General features: G+C 38.7%; 1 protein-coding gene across 1 annotated transcript in view; it reads right to left on the bottom strand.

Moving 5' to 3' along the window:
- Nucleotides 1–537: 537 nt before the first annotated feature.
- The window catches only part of LOC126479756 (uncharacterized), a 65,249-nt gene continuing 44,077 nt past the window's right edge, over nucleotides 538–21,709 (bottom strand). Inside the window, exons 4-5 of the mRNA XM_050103812.1 lie at nucleotides 19,634–19,762; nucleotides 538–963 (exon numbers count right to left, since the gene is read on the bottom strand). Of these exons, the coding sequence (XP_049959769.1) occupies nucleotides 898–963; nucleotides 19,634–19,762 (195 nt within the window). The 3' untranslated portion in view covers nucleotides 538–897. The remainder of the gene's footprint in view (nucleotides 964–19,633; nucleotides 19,763–21,709) is intronic.

Below are 21,709 nucleotides of genomic sequence, written 5' to 3'. Positions count from 1 at the left end.
ACCTCCTTTTGGGGGAAACCAAATGAGTCATTTGTCCAGATGTTTAGCACATAAATCCCACTTTGCTTTTCTAATGTTCTATCTAAGTTGTGGAAAGGATGATAGGAGTGTAATACCTGCCCCAGTTTCAATCAAAATTGGACTGAGTTGGCTGTGTGGGAAGTCTCGCAACACAAGATGGGAAGAGATAGTTTGCATCTGGACTTGTTGAGTTGCTGGACTCTAGAAGTCTGGAGGTTCAATCCCTAATCTGGTCTCGGGTTTTATTCTATCATTTATCATTTTTGCAGCCTTTGTTATGATACATAAGCATAAAAAATGCCAAGTGGAACCCTGGCTAAATTGTATAATTCCCCCTACGGCTGTCTGGGTAAATCAGTCCAACAGGGCATACCACCAGGAATAGGACCACGCTTCATAAAGCACTGCTGTGTCAAACAAACCTTGAGGTTGAGGGTTGAGAACAGCTTCACTTAGTCTAAAAAGTAAAACTACTGCATGTTTAAATGCAATCATTTTATTTAAGCACAAGTTATTTGTAATATCAAATATTGTCGTTTGAGGAGGGAATACATACTGTGAGCAAAGATATCAAATACTGTTAACCATTTGAAAATGCAATAACATTTAAATGCATTTATATTACTAACAAGTATAGTATAGAATAAATATTTGTGTGTATAAAATATAAGTACAACGTATAAAATGAGATGATTAGATAGCTATCAAAATCATCAGCCAATTGAACAGTGAGCAAAGAGCATGTTTGCAATATATGCAAGAAGAACAGCACACAATTAGTTCAGTGGGCTACAGTGAGCAAACTTGCAAATACTGTTGTTTAAAATTTTCATATATGTGTAAGATTACTGGTGAAAGCAAAAAAGCTTTGTAGTCTTATGGTGCATCAGACTCCGATGTCTCTCCAAGAGCTTCTAAGCTTGGACGGCTTCCTGAGGATATCTATAAACACAGAATAAAGCAAATTTATACGTAATAAACAGAAATTAGTTGCCAATTAATTAATTAATTTATTCTTTAGTTAATACTTCAAGCTGGTAATTATTGTGTTAGTGCATTATGTCACTGGCTGTAATTTAGACAACAATCTGGTATACAAATGCACAGTACCATCATTTTCATTGCTACTTGGCAATCATTTCTTCCAAATAGTCTGTCTAAATGTCATTGCCACTATCTAATGACTATCGCTCTTACATATTCTAATACCTATGTCATTAAGTTAAATCAGTGTCACAATAATCTGTTCGAATGACTGCTGCATGAAATACTGCTCTACATGACATCCTGACTGCAAGATAACACTTTTTCCCCCTTGTGACTCTGTATACTCCTAATACAAATTTTCTTTGTGAATTAGGAAAGAAAAGATCTTTCTGCTGTAAAGTGGAAACGTCAACAGACAGGAGGCCAACACAATTTTATTGGTGAGTTTATCCACTGTGTAGCATTCACATGTTACATTCAGTTGGCATCTTAGAGGTTTAATACTACAGCTACTATGATGCTGAGGCTAAATCACATTAAATTAGAACTTTATGATTTAATGCAATGTCTCATTGTTACAAATGAAGAGCGATGGTGAGGATCTTGGACAATGTAAATCAATGTGTGAGCAGAGAGATTACTTTAAAATGTTCACAAGGAAAGCTGGGAGGCACACATCACAGGCTCCGACACTGATATGTGTGTGGGAAGCAGGCTGTGTCTTGCAATATCCTGAAACACTTAAAACCAATATTAAACACACTAAGGTGATATTGAGGTAACATCTGGGGATGGGACGAACAGATTTAGCTTTTTCAACACCAATGGACAGATGAAGAAGCTGTGAAGTAAAGGACGGAATAGTGAGATTTTCTGGAACAGACTGACAGACTAATGATGCATAAATTTGGAACATAAACTTCTCCATTTTCCTCAAAGCTCCCAACTATGCTATGCCACCAACCTGTTCCAGTCCTCTCCTTTTCTTTGAATATTATCCTCCATTCCTTTCAACCACTAATTACGTGATCTTCTTCAGGGCCTTTTTGCATTGGAGCCTCAGTCCATGAATCTTCCTTCGTATTCTAGCAAATGTCTATACCACCTAAGACTTGTTGATTTTGTATGTTCCTGTAAGATTACTTCCTTTACCATCTCCCCCATTACTCCAACTCTGCTCTGAAATTTCATTTCATATGCCTGTAATTGCTTAAATCACTTTGCTTCATTGTCAAACATCAGTCATGATAGGCAAATAGCAGGATCAATATATAATTTTGTTAATCTTCTATGGTACAGCTTTATTTAACAGAAGGCTCCTGACAGTTCAGAAATGCTTTTGCTTGCTCTAGCTCTCCCTTGTCTTCCTCATCATTTGTTCCACTTGTATCCACTGTGTATCCACCATATTTGAAATGTCACCTGTTTTCAGCTGTTCTCCTGACAGACTGGCAGATTTCAGATTTCAAAAAACAAAGTAAGTTTTATGCAGAAAGGAAAAACAGAAAAAGTGTTGGAAATGATGAGACTAATATAAAACTATTTTTTAAAACTTTCTCCAGAAACAGAAAAAAAGACTACTTTTATTCATCAAATCAATGCCAGCTGCAGAAGACAACCTTTCCATCTGGAAGACTGTCACTGTAAAACACAAACACAAACACACACACACACACACACACACACACACACACACACACACACACACACACACACAGTGAGAGAGAGAGAGAGAGAATATATATATCAACCTACTTAATAAGTAAACTAAATCTATTAGAAAATTTTAACATGAAGCCTCCATAAATATTTGAAGCTATCATCATTGAGGAGCAAATACATTCTAGGAAGGGAGCTCCTATGCTGATAATGTCTCATTCACGGTTTATGTAATCTCCAGCATACTGATAAAGTATCACACCCCACTTTTTTAAGGACCTAACCAACTTTGATGTTAGACTGTGGAAACAACAGCCAGAAAATTTTAACATCATAGAGGATGTGGAGGGATCAAAATTCACAAGATGCCTTACAAATACTGATGGCCAACAATTAATATTTTTTACAAGTGGCAACATTTGAAGTCCATAAGATTAGAAAAAGGTGATGGCTCTTATGGGAAAACAGACTGTTAGATAAAAAGTTACAATAGAAGAAAAATTGTTAAACGAGTGTCTAATTTTCACTTATAGGAGTGCTGCAAGTCATATCCAAATGATGTAGAGACTGAATAAATTGTGTTCAAAATAAAGCCTGGAGAGACTTATACCCTCCCTGCCAAAAAAAGAAAGAAATTGAATCTCACAAAAGTGGAAAAGGAAATGAAATAAAACTTCACAGAATGAGAGAGATTGTGGTGTTATTTCTGTTGTTACAAAATTGAGTCAAATTTCAAAGACCTTAGCATTATGAGCCCAACTATCAGTTTGAGACTGCATCTTCTCTGGTCTACTGTATGCAATGATTCTGTTGGAAATTATGTCGTAAGGCCATTCTATCCTCTCCTGAGGCAAACTCAACCCAAACTGTTGTAGCTTATCCTAGATACTATAGATACTGACAAAGGAACAGAATTGACGTCCGAGTTGCCCCCTCCCTGGACACACTCTATTGGGGCCTGATCGGGGGATCCTGCTGGCCATCAGAGCATGAGAGTGGCTCAGCATCGTGCAGACAGTTTATAGACACATGTGCCATGTGTGGACGAGCACTGTCATGTTGAAAAATAGCAAGACACTACTGTAACACAAGAAGTTACACATGAGAATGCAGACTGTCAGTGACATATCACTGTTCTATCATAGTTCCCTCAATCACTATCAACCATGTCTGAAGTTACACCCTATGGTTCTCCAAGCCATGATGCCAATAGTAACACTGCTGAGTCTCTCTAAAATATTGGAAGAATGTGAACTCTCCCCAGGTCACTGTCATAATCAGCAAAAATGGTCATCCATGATAGTGTAGAGCCCCATTTCACACTGAACACAACGTGAAGCCATTCTTCAGCACTCTGTGCTTCCTGGTTACTGCACCATGCTAAATCCAGCCATTTGTGTTGTGGTGTTAATGGAAACCTACACATGGGATGGTAATTCCTTAGTCTGGCTGCTTCTAGTTTCCAACCAATAAAATTCAATGACACAGAATGTGGCAGGGAGTCCATTACTTGTTCATGGAATGCAATGAAGGTGTTATGATATGCTTGGTGGACAACATGGTAATCCTCCTTTGTGGTGGTCACATTCTTCCAATATTTTGGAGAGGCTCACCAGTGTTACTATTGGCGTCACAGCATGGAGAGCCATCGGGTATGACTTCAGGTCATGGTTGATAGTGGTTGAGGGAACTTTGATAGAACAGTGGTATGTCACTGACAATCTGCATGCTCATGTGTAACTTCTCACTCTACAGTATTGTCTTGCTATTTTTAACATGACAGAGCTCATCAACAAGTGGCATGTGTCTCTATAAACTGTCTGCATGATGTTGAGGCGCTCTCATGGCTAGCAGGATCCCCAGATTAGGCCCCAATAGAATGTGTCCGGGGAGGGGGCAACTCAGACGTCAATTCCGTTCCTCTGACAGTATCTAGGATAAGCTACAACAGTTGGGGCCAAGATTGCCTCGGGAGAGGATACAATGGCTTTATGACATCGTTTCCAACAGAATTACTGCATACATTAGACCAAAGAGGATGCAGTGTCATACTGATAACTGGGCTCATAATACTAACTTCTTTGAAATTTGACTCAAATTTATAATAACTAAAATAACATCACATTCTCTCTCATTCTGTGAAGTTTTATTCCATTTCTTCCTCCACTTTTAAGAGATTCAATTTCTTTCTTTTTTTGTCAGGGAGTGTATAAGTCCCCCCAGGCTCTATTAAATTGACAATTTTGTGACTAATCTCTACTTCATTTGGATATGACTTGCAGCAGTCTGAGACTGGAACCCTGGCAAGTATGCCTGTCCTCACTTTCCCATGTATTCCAATAACAGTCTTCAGTCACATCTGAATGGCCCACAAATCTGGATATCACATAATTCTACCAGGTAATCAGTTAGAGGCCTGCAATGAGGCCACTTTCAAACTCTATCTGCTGCTGATAATGGTGCCTCACTTGACAAAGCAATATCTCCATGTCCTTCACAGCAACAATCCAACATCTGAAGCTGTTTATGGCCCCTCACCCCTGCATAACTACTGCAACCTGCATCCACTGGAACCTGCTTGCTGTAATCAAGCCTTCACCTCCCACTACAATTTTTACCCCTCACTTTTCATCCATGGTCAAATCGAAGATCTGTTGATTCCTCAGGATATGTCCTAAAAGCAATTCCTTCTTTTAGTAAAGCTATGCGATAAATTCCTTTTTTCCCCAGATCAATTCAGTATGCCCTCATTGGTTACCCAATGTACCCATCTAATCTTCAGCATTCCTCTGTAGCACCACGTATCAAAAGCTTCTATGCTCTTCCTGGTTGAACTGCTTACTGTCAAAGTTTCACTTCCATATAAGGTTACACTACAAGTATCATCAGAAAAGACTTCGCAACATTTAAATTTATATTTCACATTTACAAACTTCTCTTTCTCAGAAATGCTTTTCTTGGTACTGTCAGTCTATATTTTATATCCTCTCTACTTCAACCATTGTCACTTATTTTTCTACCCAAATAACACAATTCATCTGGTACTTTTAGTGTTTCATTTTCTAATCTAGCTATCTCAGTGTCATCTGATTTATTTTGACTACATTCTGTTATCCTTGTTTTATGTTTGTTGATGCTAATTTCATAATATCTTTTCAAGATACTATCCACTTTGTTTGACTGCTCATCCAAATCCTTTAGCTTTTCGCCATCAAACATCAAAGCTTTTATACCTTTTCCCTGAACTTGAATTCTCTTTCCAAAATTTTTCTTGGTTTCCTTTACTACTTGCTCAATATACAGACTGAACAACATCAGTGATAAGCTACAACTCTGTCTCATACTCTTTGCTCTTCTTGTCGACTGCTTCCTTTTCATGTCCTTCAACTACAATAATTGCTCTCTGGTTTGCGAACGAGTTGTAGATAACCTTCTCCTTCAAATATTTTGTATCTACTTTCAGAATTTCAAGCTGTGTATTCCAATCAACACTGTCAAAAGCTTTTCCTAAATTTACAAATGCTATAAATGTGGATTTGTCTATCTTTAGCCCACCTTACAAGACATCATAGGGGCAGAATTGCCTCATATGTTCCTACATTTCTCTAGAACCCAAATTGATCATTTACAAGGTTGACTTTACCAATTTTTCCATTCTTCTGATACTAGACATCAGTATTCTGCAAGCATGACTTATTATATTGATGATTTTGTAATAGTCACATCTGTCAGCACCTGCTCTCTTTGCAATTGGAATTGGAGTTATAACATTCTCCTTGAAGACTGAGGGTATTTTGACTGTCTCACATATCTTGCCTGCTTGGTGGAATAGTTTTGTCATGGGTGGCTCTCTCAAGGATGGCCTGGGATATTTCATACATTAGCTGGGTACTGGAACAGCAGTTTGATAGGGTTTGGAAGGATTGTGGAAAGTATGTTCCTCATTTCTGGGCACAACGATAAGTGCTGAATAACTGGTGAAGGATATGATTGTTCCAGTCCACGGTCATAATGGGTGATGAGGGGGTTTTTCCTTTGCATTTATTTCATGGGGGTGGTCTGAGGGTTACAGGGAATGTGTGGACATCTCATGGGAAATCTGTCTGTGACCTAGGTGTGAGGGGTTACACTGCCTGAAGGATTAGTAAAGCCTTCAGCATAGCATACTGATCAACTTAAATGGCTGCTTCACAACCCACGCCATCTGAGTCTTTCCTGAATTACATAGATGAGAATTCTCCTTGCAACACACCCTTCTATCACCTAATACTCTTCCTGTCAATCTCTGCTAGTCCCCGTCCAACACTGACCTCCACCCCTGCGACCACAACCACCTGTTTCACTCATCCTCCTCTCATATCCTCCTCTCTGCAGTCCTGTCTTTCTTGGTTCTATCTCCCCCTCCCAATCCACTCCTCCATGTCACTGTGTGCTGCGCACTGCTCCCCCCCCCCCCCCCCCCCACTTTCCTAGGGCGCAAAAACAACTGAGGTCATAAGCGCCCTTGTCATAACCTTAGAACACTAATAAGCAAAAGACTTAAAAGTGACATGTTAAGCCCAATCATAGGAAGGAAAGAGAGCTGAAAACAATGACTTCCCCTTGGAGAAGGTCCACAAAATATGCTGTAGAGACAGAGGAGATCACAACCCAAAGGTTAAATGTCCTTTGCCATATTGTTACAAAGAATAAAAACTAAAATGCATTTGACAGCCTGCACATCATTCACTAAAACTCCCGATAACGCAGACGGCAAACACATCGATTAAAAAAAAAGGGCATTTGGTTAGGAAAATGCAAACCATCAAAGGCTGATGACAATGAGCACAAAGTGGTGGGGAATCACCACTTAATAAATGATGATGGCTGAAATGACAGTGCCCAATATGCAACCTCTCTTACTATTATTATTATTATTATTATTATTATTTATTGTAGCATACTTCCTGCCTGTTGGTCCAATGGCCATTTTGATGCCTAGATACATGTCATGGCAATCTTTGTCTTGGCACATCTGAACAGATTTTCAAAGGCTGGTCCAATATTATCTATTTGCGCAATATGAGAAACACATAGCAGATCTGCTTTCAAGGCCTTGTAATCAGCTATTGCTCTTTAGGAATTATTCACAGCCTGTAAATGAGCATTACGTTTCTTGTCTCTATATGGGCGCAATTCACTTTCACATTCAGTAAACCAGTCGCTCTGAGTCCTACACTGCCTCTCAAATGTTCTAATAGTTGTTCGCATAATATTTTATTTAGCTAGACGCCCCTTTTCTTCAGTGCTCTGTGCAGTTACCAATTGCTCAGTATGCAGTTTCGTCTCAATATCTTCTCCGAACTTTTTATACAACGCATCATCTTGGAAGCCTTTGGTGTTGATCTTCATTCTTCGACAAATGCTCTCAGCCGAATGACTCTTCTTGGGTGTGAACCATGATTTGGTCATAACTAAAGAGTGGTCAGTACCACAGTCAGCACTGTGATATGTATAGGAGTTAAGGACATGATGTAGGTCACATCTTCTGGTCATGATGAAGTCAGCCTGATGCCAATGGCCTGAATATGGGTGTTTCCATGTTAGTAAGTGTTGGTGATGCAGAGAGAAAGAGAGGTGCCAAGTTTCCTCAGTCGCTGACCATTCTCGTTCATATTTCCAGTGTCATGTGGCCCAATGCAGTCAAGCCAGCTCTTCCATGTATTCCAGTCCTGGCATTGAAGTCTCCCAGTAACAAGAGCTTATCTGATCTATGAACATTCTCCAGGCATTTCCACAGATCTCTGTGAAACTTGTCTTTGACTTCAGGTGGTGCTTTCACAGTGGGAACATATACTGAGATTAATGTGATGGGCCCTGATGATGTCTTTAATCTCAAAGTAGTTAATAATTCAGAAATAGATTTTCGTTGTTTGCAGCAGCTAAGAAGATGTTTCGTACTCCAAAGCCAAACCCATGCTCAGACTGTAGTGTTTTGAGAATTTCTGCGTAAATTCTAGAACCACTCAGCCTTCTAACATCTCAAACACATGATATTTTAGAAGTGAGTGTGGGATGATAGAATCCAGCCTACTGCACTTCACATGTTTGTGTGTGCAGGTTTGAAATTCAGTCGCGAGAATGTAGATGCGATAGTCGAATGGCAACGACAAGTACTTGTCGGGTGATCCATGGAAATTTTAGTGAAAGTGTACCGAAGAACCATGGAGCTTCTATGTTATTCTGTGCTAATTGTGTCAGTAACCATTGTTATAACAACAAGAACAGTTGAGAAGGTACTCTTGAGAAAAACTCTTGTCTTAGCCTTGTTGAAGGGAAGACGTGTGTCATGGTTCATGTTGAGACTGGACATGGTGTTTAAGCCAACTTTCTCTTATATGTAAATTAGTTTGTTTCTAACATTTGGAGACATGTCAGTCTTACAAAGCAGTATATATTTATATGAAGAGGGAGATTTGTAATATGTCTGAAGTTCAAATATACATCTTTAGTTAAAGCAAATGAAATTGGTATGTCTACTTATTTTTATAAGTAGAGAGAGTCTTAAGAAATTCCTGTACCTCGCAGCATACTTCGGAGAAGAAAGTGAAAGAGAGTTTGCAGCAGCAGGCTAACCAGCAAGTCGGCCGAGCATGTCAAGTAAGCCATCTCGTAAAAGAAGTGGAAGTTAGTATATTTACTTCACACTTAAATGTCGTCCAAAGCCGTTAGAACATGGCAACCAGTGAGAAAGAACTGAAAAAACAGGAATTCTAAGACCAAAAAAACGAGGAAAGAAGCTGTTGTATTTTGCCATAGCAACTAAACCAAATACGACAAAGAATTTACTCCGAGACAACAGAACATGCTCAAGTATTAAAGGAGCAAAATTTTTAACTGAGAAATAGAGAAGAAGATTCCAGGGTGTTTCTCTAAGAAGACATACCTAGAACACTTCGATTAAGAAGATCCGGTGTGGGGAGTGTAGAGCTCTCATATACGTTGCGGAGTTGCAGACGTGGAAACCAACATCCGATGCCACCGGCACCAGTTGCTGTTCACTGGTGCTGACCTATCTCCGCATCCGCACACTGACGCTTTGCAAATTCTCCACCGGGTGAGTGTAAAACAGAACTTTATTCTTTTAGTACAAAGTGGTACAAACTGTTCAGTGAACTTTATTACGGTAGTTACCATACTTAAAGTTAGGGTCAATCCATACCAAATGGTCCAGCACTGGTTGCTTGACCATCTCAGAAAAATTTTATATTTTCTGGGCGAATTCCTCAATGTTTAGTAGTCACAAAAATACTTTCCTCCAGCGTCTCACTCAAGTACCTGAGGAGTAGGTATCCTGGGGAAGGGGGGTGGGAAGGGTTTCCTGTCTTTGGGGCTATCTTCTTTCTCTTCTTAGATCTTAGCAACCATATCTATTTTTTTTTCCCCCTTTCTTACTTCTCATTTGAGGACCTATCTATGTTTTCCCTCTTTCCATATTCACAAACTTCTATCGCTGAAGTCCTTCCTTGTTTCTGTGGTTTCTAATAACCTACATCTCTTCTTTAGATAAGAAGGCCGAAGAATCAGACTACAAAACACACATCTGCATACACACAAAAGTACATTTAGACACAAACATTGAAATTACAGACTAAAAAGCCTGTCACAATGTGAGAATTGCCAGGTATTGTAGGGGAAAGAATGTGTGGACACACACACACACACACACACACACACACACACACACACACACACACATAGTGGCAATGTACTCATGCGCAAAGAGGGAGACAAAAGCATGTGAGTTGTGGGATAACTATAAAGCAGTAATGAGCAGGAGATAGACAAGGAAGAGACGTGAGCAAAGAAAGAAAAAGAAAGCAGGAGTGGCACTAGTCATGCTGATCATTAGGAAATGTTAGTTTAATAAATACTCTGACGAATTGTAGGATAGTATCTACTAAGAGTATAGAAGTTGAGAAGTAGAGGAGGACTCTAGGGAGTAAATGAAGCAGTAAAAAGTGAATGCTAAGTTTAAAATAGATTTTTATTTTTACCAGAGAATACTTAATTATAGTGTACATAGGAATGTATACTAGGGTAATGAACCATGAGGCCTACTCAGAAAGGATAAGTGGGGGTGTACCTGGCATTTGCTAAGTATATAGGGCAGGCGTACCTACATGGAGATAGGACGACCTGTGGCCTAAAAAATAGGAATGTTTTATAAATGGGTGTACCTACAAGAATAGAAAGAGGAAGTTCTCTCACAAGGTCAACCCACAAGCAAGGTATAGGTACTAATCCTAGGAGAAGGGGACAGTATTGTGACAAAAGTCACAAATTTTATAGGGATTATTCTGGAAAGTTTGAATTCTATGGACAACTAGCATTGTTACATTTCATGTAAGTTTACGAGTGTCAAAAAGAGCACTTTCATTTTGCCCAGAGTTCCTCCAAACAACAAAAAATAGTATATACTAAGGAAATGTAGTACAAGAGAGAGAGAGAGAGAGAGAGAGAGAGAGAGAGAGAGAGAGAGATAGAAGAACGGAAAGTAGATTACTCATGTGTCATGAACAACTGAAGTTTACTACTGAAAATAAGGAAAGAGTCCTTACAATTCCTAAATACTAGGGAAGCTGATTGAACCATGAATAAATGCTCATGTCTAGATATCAAAGTAAAGTAAGAACAGAATAAAGAAATGCTCAGCTAAAGATTGTTCTAGAGGGGAAAAAAAAGATTGTTGTTGAAGTGAAAGATGTATGTATAAACATGTATAAGAAAAGTATATTGTTACGATATGAAATGTTGTTATGAGTGATGTTATTTACATAATGACTGTGCATAAAATATCGCTTCTATGTTATTCTGTACTAATTGTGTCAGTGACCATTGTTATAATAACAAGAACAGTTGAAAAAGTACTCTTGAGAAAAACTCTTGTCTTAGACTTGTTGAAGGGAAGATATGTATTATGGTTCATGTTGAGACTGGACACGGTGTTTAAGCCAACTTACTCTTATATTTAAGTTAGTTTGTTTCTAACGTTTGGAGACATGAGAGGCTTACGAAGCAGTATATATTTACATGAAGAGTGAGATTTGTAATATGTCTGAAGTTCAAATATACATCGTTAGTTAAAGCAAATGAAATTGGTATGTCTACTTATTTTTATAAGTACAGAGAGTCTTACAAAATTCCTATACCTAGCAGCATACTTCAGAGAAAAAAGTGAAAGAGAGTTTGCAGCAGCAGGCTAACCAGCAAGTAAAGTCGGCCGAGCGTGTCAAGTAAGTCATCTCGTAAAAGAAGTGGAAGTTAGTATATTTACTTCGCACTTAATTGTCGTCCAAAGTCATTAGAACATCTTTCTCCAATTTCTCTCTTTCCAGAACAAGGTGTAATTATCTTCACGCATGCTGCATTCCCCTGAGAGATGAGTTCCCTGAAATGCAGCCACATTAGTGCAAAGACAGCAGTTCTCTGTCAATTATGGCTGTTTTTCTGACTACGGAGGCACCAACTGTAGAAGTGCCATGTCCGGCTAACAGTTCTGACATTCCAGGTGGCAAATCATGTTATTGAATTGTTGGTTTTGTTCATATGAGCTACTTTATTGTTGGTCTTTCCATGTGCCTCAGTCACCTACCTATTGTCAAGCACTGCAGGATGCTTGCTGCTCCATACACCCATAGAAGTGCAAGGTGGGGGACAGACTAATACCTTGCTGACTGGGGGGCTGCCCAGCTTGAGGCGGTTGATAACCAGTCAATTAGCCACGATGGACTATCCCACTGATGTGTCATCCCTTGCCCCTCAACACGTCCCTCAGCACAAGGCTTAAAACCAGTAACTGTGACTGCTGGTGGTGTTATCTGCACCTTTGCTGGCAGGCGGAGTGTCCTCTCCACAGGCACTGCATCGCCTGAGACGTATTTAAGCTTTCTCTCAACTTAAACAACTGTTTCCATAGGAGTGATGGGTCACTACATGTGGAGTTGAGTGGGTTGCAGGAATAAAAGATGTTAATGGTGACCCAATCAATGATAAAAACCAGTAGCTAGATAGATGGGTGCAGCATTATACTAACCTATACTCAAAGGAGGTCAACAGTTCTTCAGAAGCTTTGGGTACTTTACCAACTTACCCTGTTATGTCTAAGCTTGATGATTCTCCTACCCTCGATCAATTAAAACTCACACTTAAATGTCTAAATCTAGGCAAGAGTACAGGTCGAGATAACCTACCGACTGAAATCATCAAACGTGACTGTGTTTCCCCAATATTGTATCAAATCCTATTGCAGTGCTGGGAAGAAGGCACAACACCTCAAGACATGCGAGATGCAAATGTAATAACAGTCTACAAGGGAAAAGGCAACAGAGGCAATTGTAACAACTATACAGAAATAACTCTGTTGAGCACTGCTGGAAAGATGTATGCGAGGATAATCCTGAAAAGACTGGAAACTTTGGCTGCTCGGATGTACCCTGAGTCACAGTGCGGATTTCGAGCTGGCAGATCCACAAGTGACATGATATTCACCTTGCACCAGCTGCAAGAAAAGTGCTGTGAACATAGAGAGCCATTATAAGTGGCTTTTGTTGGTCTCAGCAAAGCCTTTGATGCCATCAGTAGAGAGGGACTCTACAGAAAATTGGAAAAAAATTGGATGTCCACCAACTTTGTTGTCCTTAATACGATATTCTCATGACAATATGAATGGCTCTGTAATCTTCAATGGCAGTACATCTAAACCCTTCAATATGAACTGTGGCGTAAGACAAGGCTGTGTGCTGACACCTACACTTTTCGGAATTTTCTTCTCAGCTCTGCCCCAATTGACTTTTGAGAATTGCAATGTTCGAGTACACCTGCATATTAGGAAAGACTGAATGCTTTTCAAAGTCAGTCTTCTAAAGAGTAAGACAAAGCACTATGAGATAATCGCTCATGAACTCCTATATGTTGATGATGCTGCAATTGTTGCAAACTCTGCAGAAGAGCTGCAAGAGCTAGTATCAAGATTTAGTCATGCCTGCCACCTATTCTCGGTGAGCGTAAACTGCAGTAAGACCAGAATTATGGTTCGGGGTGCTAATACACAGCCGAATATCACATTACATGGAACTACTCTGCAAGTCGTGGATAACTTCTGCTCTGTTGGACCCACTATAGAATCAAACATGTCTGTTGACAGGGAGATTGATGCTCGCATTGGAAGAGCTGCGACAACTTTTAGCAAGTTCTTTGCATGTGTTTGGAATACCAACAAACTCTATGACCACCAAAATTCTTGTATATCAAACTTGCGTCCTCAGTAGTCTTTTGTATGCATCAGAAACATGGACTACTATGCCAAACAATAATGTCGCCTTAATGCTTTCCACATGCGGTGCCCGAGATCCATCCTTGGAGTGACCAACGAAGCAGTGCTATGTAAAACTAACTGCAACAGCATTTCAGCTATCTTGAAGCAGAGGCGACTCTGCTGGCTGGGACATGTCTACTGTTTGGATCATGAGAGATTACCATGTTAAGCTTGTAGAGATTTCTACAATGAAAAGACCCATAGGAAGTCCTGTATTGAGGTTCAAGGACTCCTGTAAATGAGATATGGAGAGATTTGGCATCAACACCAACAGTTGGGAGGCACGGATTAGCCTGAGACCAGAGTGGTGTAATGATATATCATCTGGAATATTGAAGCACGATGAAGGCTTGTTAGACTGATTAAGGCAGAAAAAGCTTCACAATGCTACTGCTGCTCCTGCCTCAGCACCTAGATATACTTGCGACAAATCTAGCAAGAGATCTCGTACTGCCATTGGCTTGATAAGCCACATGAAAAAATGTAACCCATAACCACACAGACACTGTAACAATCACCTACCAAGATTTGGCCAATATGCTGATGTAATTTGCAACCTAACTCAAATGATCTCCTCGCGATGAGAGGGCTGACAGCAGGTTGGCCAAGCTGTTGGGAGAGGTTTAATTCCCTGGAGCTTGTTATCTTTAAAAGAGGACCAGTGGTGATATGAGAGTTACACCATCTGCCACAAGATGGCAACACAGAAATCATCCGAAGGAATGGAAGAGCTAGCAGGCCAGGGAAGGATGACTGCAGCCTTGGCAGCAGCAACATGACCAGGAACCCACATGAACATCACAGTGGCCCCCTCAACAGCGAGGAAGTGGAAGCTATCTTGGATCTGTTGCACTGTTCCTTTGCCTGCAGCAAAGTGAGGAAAATTGTGCCTCACAGCTATACTGGGTTCCTGCTGCCTCTCCATTCCAGCTGCAACCACACTAATCTGCAATCCTACCTCTCACCCTCCCCCTTTTCCCCTGTTGTTCAATCCACCTGACATAATACCCCCCTCAGTCAAACTGTGTACCACCACAATGTAGTCAGCTGACGCTCTGTACATGCACACGCATGCTGTTAGCTCTGAAGAAGGATTTATCTGAAAGCTTAGCAACATTCTCATCTTGTTTATGTGCCTATCAACAACCCATCACCTCAACTATGTGGTGAGTCATTATGTTTACTCCTTCCACCATTTATAACCTTATCTTTTTAATATTCTATTTGATATATTCCTCTTGAAACGCTGGTATTCCTATTGCCTTTTCCAACTCATCAAGTGGGACTTTCTTAGATGCTTTCCTTTGGAGAGGGGACTTTTCATGTTCCACAAGCTCTCCTGTTCTACATCAGAAGTAAGAAACTTGGTCACTCTATTCGTCATTCCAATGAGTCAGTTAACAACAAACAAATAATTGAAATGCAAGAATGGAACGAAGACAGACAACCAAAGCTCTCTGCTAAACAGATGGTATTCAAAACCTGTCCAGTGGGTGCACACAGTGGCAAGTGATTGGAAAAGGAAGCTACTTGGCTGGCTACTATCAAACTCATTTGATCAGGTCCACAAGATCATTTTAATAAACTACTTGAATAAAAACAGTTGTTCACCCACATTTAATTACTTAAGCACTCACCACTTGACTAAATTACTGGCCTAGTGTGAACCAGCCTTAATATTGTGAGATGAATGACTTCATGTAAGCATCTGCAGTCTCTGTACTCATAGAACTCTAAGCAATTTCAAATGTCACTGTCACAGCCTGAATGAGAATTGAATGACACACTAACCAATGTGGCCACAAATGGCTTTAAAAAGGCCAAGCTGGTTGTTTCCTACTTACCTTTCTCTCTTAACTATTAGGAAGTTGTGTGCAATACAGAATATTTTATTTTAGTTTAGTCACCAGTCTTCTGACTGGTCTGATGGAAACCCCACAAATTTCTCTCTCGTGCCAACCTCTTCATCTCAGAGTAGCATTTGCACCCTATGTCCTTAATTATTTGTTGTAAGTATTCCAACCTCTGTCTTTCCCTACATTTTTTACACTGAACAGCTCCTTCTAGTACCACAGAAGCTATTCTTTAATGTCTTAACACATGTCATACTATCTTAACACATGTCTTATCACCTTTTAACTTTTTCTTGACAGTATTTTCCATATGTTTCTCTCTCTTCGTCACTCCTGCAGAGAATCTTCTCTGCTCTTATCAATCCACCTAATTTTCAACATCCTACCCATAATGAAGTTAATAGAACAGATCTCCTTAATTAGCTGTGAATTTGTACTTTGAAAATAGAAAAGAAAGACTATTATTAAAAAAACAGCAGGAACAATTTGCTGCATATATACACTTCACTTTTTCCTCTATTTTGCATTAAAATGGCCAAAAAGAAGAAAGAATACACTGTTGCCAAAATTACTAGCAAATATACACAAAATGGGCCAACTGAAAGAGCTTTTTTGAAAAGTATGGCATCAACAAACCAGTACATAAATTTCCATAGAAAATGTTGCTCGTTCACTACCATTCCTGCAAACCAATGCTGAACTTTATATCACTTACGTATTCAGAGCAGATGAACATATATTAATGAAATCCAGTATTAAAGCCAGGAGGAAACAATCAAAAGAATAAAGCTAGGAGCAAATGAAGAAAACAATATAATAAATCACTCACATCCAACTTCCTAAGAAAATAACAACAAAAAATGTTGGAGACAAAGGTACAGAACACTTTTAGTTGAAAATAGTTCTGAATAAATCCAACAAAATTTTTCTATAGATGAGTATGGTGGTCAGTACTCAATAGCATTGTCATCAGTGCCATTGCTGAATGTAAATCTCTAGCTCCCCCAGCTCATAATCCAACATAGCCAGTTCTATCAATACCTCATGTTTGGGGCATTTCACAGCATTCCCCCTTCCATCACTGGGAAAATCATTATGAGCAGCCATTTGGCAGCCTGTGCTACATAAACGTTTCCATGCATCACCTCTTCATTTACAAACAAAAATGTTCCTCCTGTATATCATTGAGCAATGTACCACAGGTCATATCTAGGTCTTTCCTCATCCCTTGAAATTCAGCCAAGATCTTCTTCTGCTCCCCTCTCGTCAATTAGCTTGGTTACAAGCCCTGACCAATTCCACCACATTGTCAATACAGTTGTAATTACATTTTTCATTCAAGATTCCAGTCTGCTTACTGATCCATTTGTTTGTTTTAATTTTTCCCCAGGAAATTCTCTGTACCTTCACTTAGCAATTCTCAGTTTTTACACTGCAGCTTTAAAGTCCATGACTCACAGCCACAAAGTCACAACTCTTAACACATACTAATTGCAAACTTCTTTTTCCAGGTACACTGGATGCTTAGTTTCCAAAACTCCATTTTATAAATGCACTTCATGCCATTTTTTCTCTTCTGTTTTTTTTCTTTTGCAGTTCATCTAGACATTACCTACAACTACCCCAAATACAGACACTTGTCCAGAGATTCTTTGCCATCATTGTTTATTTGTACAATTTTTTTTGTGTTCACTGTACATTATTTTAGTTTTATTATAACTGACATACAGTCTCACTTTCAAACTCTTTCAAGTAAGTTACTCCAATGATTACTGAAGTTCAAAGTTATTGCAACAGTTACTGAAGGTGTGGCTTTGTACCTCAGTTGTAAAATGCCAGACTATGGATCCAAAAGTCTCAGGTTTGATATCTTGTCAATCCTAGAATTTTTACCTGTCACTTCTCACTTCTTTCACCTTTGGTAACATATGTTACAGTGAAAAATGCCGAATTGCACCATGGTTCAGAATCCACGTTAAACTGTGGGTTCCCCTGTAATTGGATGGGTCACTTAGTTCAGAGGAAGGCAACAGTATACTACCACCAGTAAGCTGTGCCAAGTAAAGTTCTGTGGCGTTAAAATCAATCTTGAAGTTGATGACAGCCATGCTTTACTTATCTGAACAAGAAGTACACTGAACACTCACCAGCAAAATGAGACTACTGCATTTTCTGTTAACTCATATCCCCTCTTTGTTTTCCCTGTTTCACAATTTGAAAACTTGTTCTGAGACTGCTAAGAATAGTTTTAATGACACAGAATCTTATATGACTCCTCTTTCAGTTCTGGGTTTCTCACTGTCCTGATAAAGCCTAACAGGAGCTGCAGCATTTATGTAAATATAGGCACTGCCTCAGATATACTCTTTCCATTATTTATACTTCAATATACTAATAAAAGTTGAATCAACATCCTTTTTTTTTCAAAGACTGTTGGTACATATGCTACTGAAAGTGAATCAAGAGCTTTTTCAAAATCTATGAATCTCTGTCAGACTGTTAACTCACTCTCATTGCTCTATTGTGTAATATCAGTCATGATGTACAAACAACCCATTGTCTTATCTTCACTTTTTTACACTGCCCTTTTCCTTTTCCCAATTAAAAATCCAATGTTTATGCTGTGGTGATATTTTTGCTGGATGTTTGTACACTGCTGAGTGCAGGCTGATAGGTGTCTGGTTTGTTTGTTTGCTTACTTATTTATTTTTGTTTTACCCCGTCCTTATTTGTCAGTTTTGTTGTGAAGTACAATAATTAAAATATTGTTCCAGTTATGGGGAATCATCTTACTCTGCCAAAATTATGCAAGTTCCTTTTGTATCACTTTGCTTTCAATTTTAACTTCTTTATGTTCTCCAACAGCCTTACCTCATTTCATACATCGAATTGCTTTATACACTGCTCTTTGGTATCACTTACTGAATTTCATTATTAAGTATCAGTCTTTCTGATTTAACTGTATACACTCTCTTGTATCCTGGCCTCAGTCAGACTTTGACATCAGTAGAATGTGATTGACTTTGCAATTATCTACAGCAGTGGATGCTGCAACTGTAGTGTTGTGTGTGCTAAATTCATGTCATAATAAACAGCCAGTAATCTGCTAAATTCATGTCATAATTAACAGCTAGTAGTCTAACAATTTGAAGTTAACTCATTCACAATATAGCTTTTGTTTTACTATGTTGCACTATGTTTTCAGATCCTTATGAACCTATGTGATAACAGTGCATTTACGTACACACATTAGTTATAAAGCTGGTGCAATTTGTGGATTATTACATTCTTGTTAAGATACAGTTATTTTTTAAACCACAAACATCAGATTCAAATTACAAAGAAAGATAAAAAACTGAACAAAGACTTATGAGAAAAGGTGCAAAAAGAAATGCTATCATTTGTTACATTTTTCATGACTTTAAACAATAACCTTTTACTACCAGGACTGCACAAATCCAAGAAATTCAGTCACTCAAAAGGTGTCACTATAGATGTAAATGGACTTTTAACACCTGAAAATGTATTCACACAGTGTGACAATCTATTGTGTTCAATTCTGTAACTGAATGCAGTTTTTGTGCATGCTTCCTGTTTACTTTACACAGTCACTGCTAAGTCTTAATAAATGAACTGAGCTGAAGGACTGTTTAGATCATAAATTCTGCCTGGTAATTTATAATAGATGTTTTTCCACTGACAAAAATGCACCCAACAAATAAAATAACAAATGATGTACACTGATGTGATTTATTACCGAGATCCTTGTGGGTTCATATGTTGAAACAGTAATTTCAACAAGCTCAAAATCAGCAATGCAGAAACATCGTAAGAGAAGCAGGCACGTTCCCAGTAACCAACATACTGTATTAATCCAAGCAGATACCTGAAACATGATACATAATGTCTATGTTTCATCAAACTTCCACAATATTCTATTTGGTCATTTTGCAGTAGTATCCTATTTTCTAAATCTGCCAAATTATTGGAGTTACTAATGAAACCTCTATGCATTGATTATAGATTTATAGGCATTTCCTTTGATAGTTTACTGAGGCTCAGCCTGAAAGACAAAAATATCACCAGAAACTGTGAAGAAGCATACCTGTTTTATTCTGAAGTAATGGTTTCAAAAATAGAACATACCTTCTGAACACTTTTAATGATAGACAATAGAAGAAAGACATCCCAATAAGCTATTTTCAAGTCATTTGGTGGGTACAAAAATCTAACATGATTAAGATAAACATAAAATCTGAATTTCATTTCCTAATTGGCAATTTATGTCATAGCCGCCCCCCCCTCCCCCCTCCACGATACACACCACACACACAATCTTCTTTTTCAGTAAGATTATAGAACAGAGTTTGCCATTACTAACATGATTTGTAAAGCAATGAGGGCAGCACTCACTGTGTGGCGTAATGGGTATGCAAGGGGATTTATCAATGATTGGATTTAAGCACCAATGAGAGGGAGTAGAGACATACAACATATTTTATAGAAATGAGTTGAAGTAATTGTGCTACATCTTGACATAACCACACAAAAAGCAATATATTCAGAAAAAGAGAGACCTTAAGCCTAAAAATTTGTAATATATTTGCCAGAACAATAAAAACAATTTCTTGGCACCTAACATACAGAAAAAATCAATTATTTAAACTATCGAGTAACTGGAGCAGAGCTATTTCTCACAACATTAGTAACTCTTGCTGAACTTTTACCACATCAATGCATTCATTGTCTTTGCCAACTTACGTCCAAACTATCATCTTCCAGCCTAATCCAAACATCAGCCAACACCACAGATCAATGTTTATCACCTCTATTATCACTTTTAGCTGACACTATCCTCCCATTCTTAATGAAAAAAAATATATGAATTATGCACTGAAGAGGAAAAGCACTGTCCAGTTACAGACTTTAGTCCACAATAAATAATCTGATATATGGATCATTTATTTTGTATTGATAACAGTGAGTGCTCTCAGTAGATAGACTGTCTTCCTGATGACGTTCAGTGATCATTTCCTATTGGTTGTACTTGTCTCTGTACTTAGCACTTATAAGTCATCAGGTTCACTTCAGTTTCATTATGTGGCAGGAAATATGGGTGACAGACTTATAGGACTCTAAATAAACTAGGCAATGAAAGGTGCTGTTTATCACCAATTTCCGTATGACAAATTATCCACATCATTGGGGAACAATACCCTTGCTGGAAGAGATCAGACATGATTATCCACAACATGGCACCACACCATTTTCTATGCACCTCCTTTGAGTGTGCATAACAAAAATTTTTGATAAGCAATGAGTTAGTCAAGGAGGTCCCATTGCATGTCCTCCCCATTCACCAGAACTTAATCACTTATGTTTTCGTTACAGCATTTGAGCATTTGAAGCGAAACTGTATTTGACACCCACCGACAATATGTACACGTTCGAGGAGCATACACCCCATACATGAGTTCAAGTCTGAGCATAGCCATGTATGTTCAAATGGGTGCTTGATTCTTTGAGAAGGAGAGCTGAAAAATGTGTAAAAATGAGTGGTAGCCATATTGAGCACAACCTGTAGTGCTTACAAACCAGGGGCTGTCATAGTACACAACAGTCCATGTCTCAGTAAGTATTCTCAACAAGTATTTGGTTCCAGACATGTTTATAGAACTTTTTCTCCTTATTTTTGTCCACTGCTATCTCCTGTACGGCAATGGGAGACTTTTAAATATCCCGTCTATTGACACTAAAATTTTATTAAAAGCAAAAATTCTCTTGAGAAAACAATGAAATATGAGACAGAATGGTTGACCAGTTTTTACTTTCA

The sequence above is a fragment of the Schistocerca serialis genome, chromosome 1 (assembly GCF_023864345.2).
Source record: "Schistocerca serialis cubense isolate TAMUIC-IGC-003099 chromosome 1, iqSchSeri2.2, whole genome shotgun sequence".
Taxonomy (NCBI): Eukaryota; Metazoa; Arthropoda; class Insecta; order Orthoptera; family Acrididae; genus Schistocerca; species Schistocerca serialis.
This window is presented reverse-complemented; position numbering and strand designations above follow the sequence as displayed.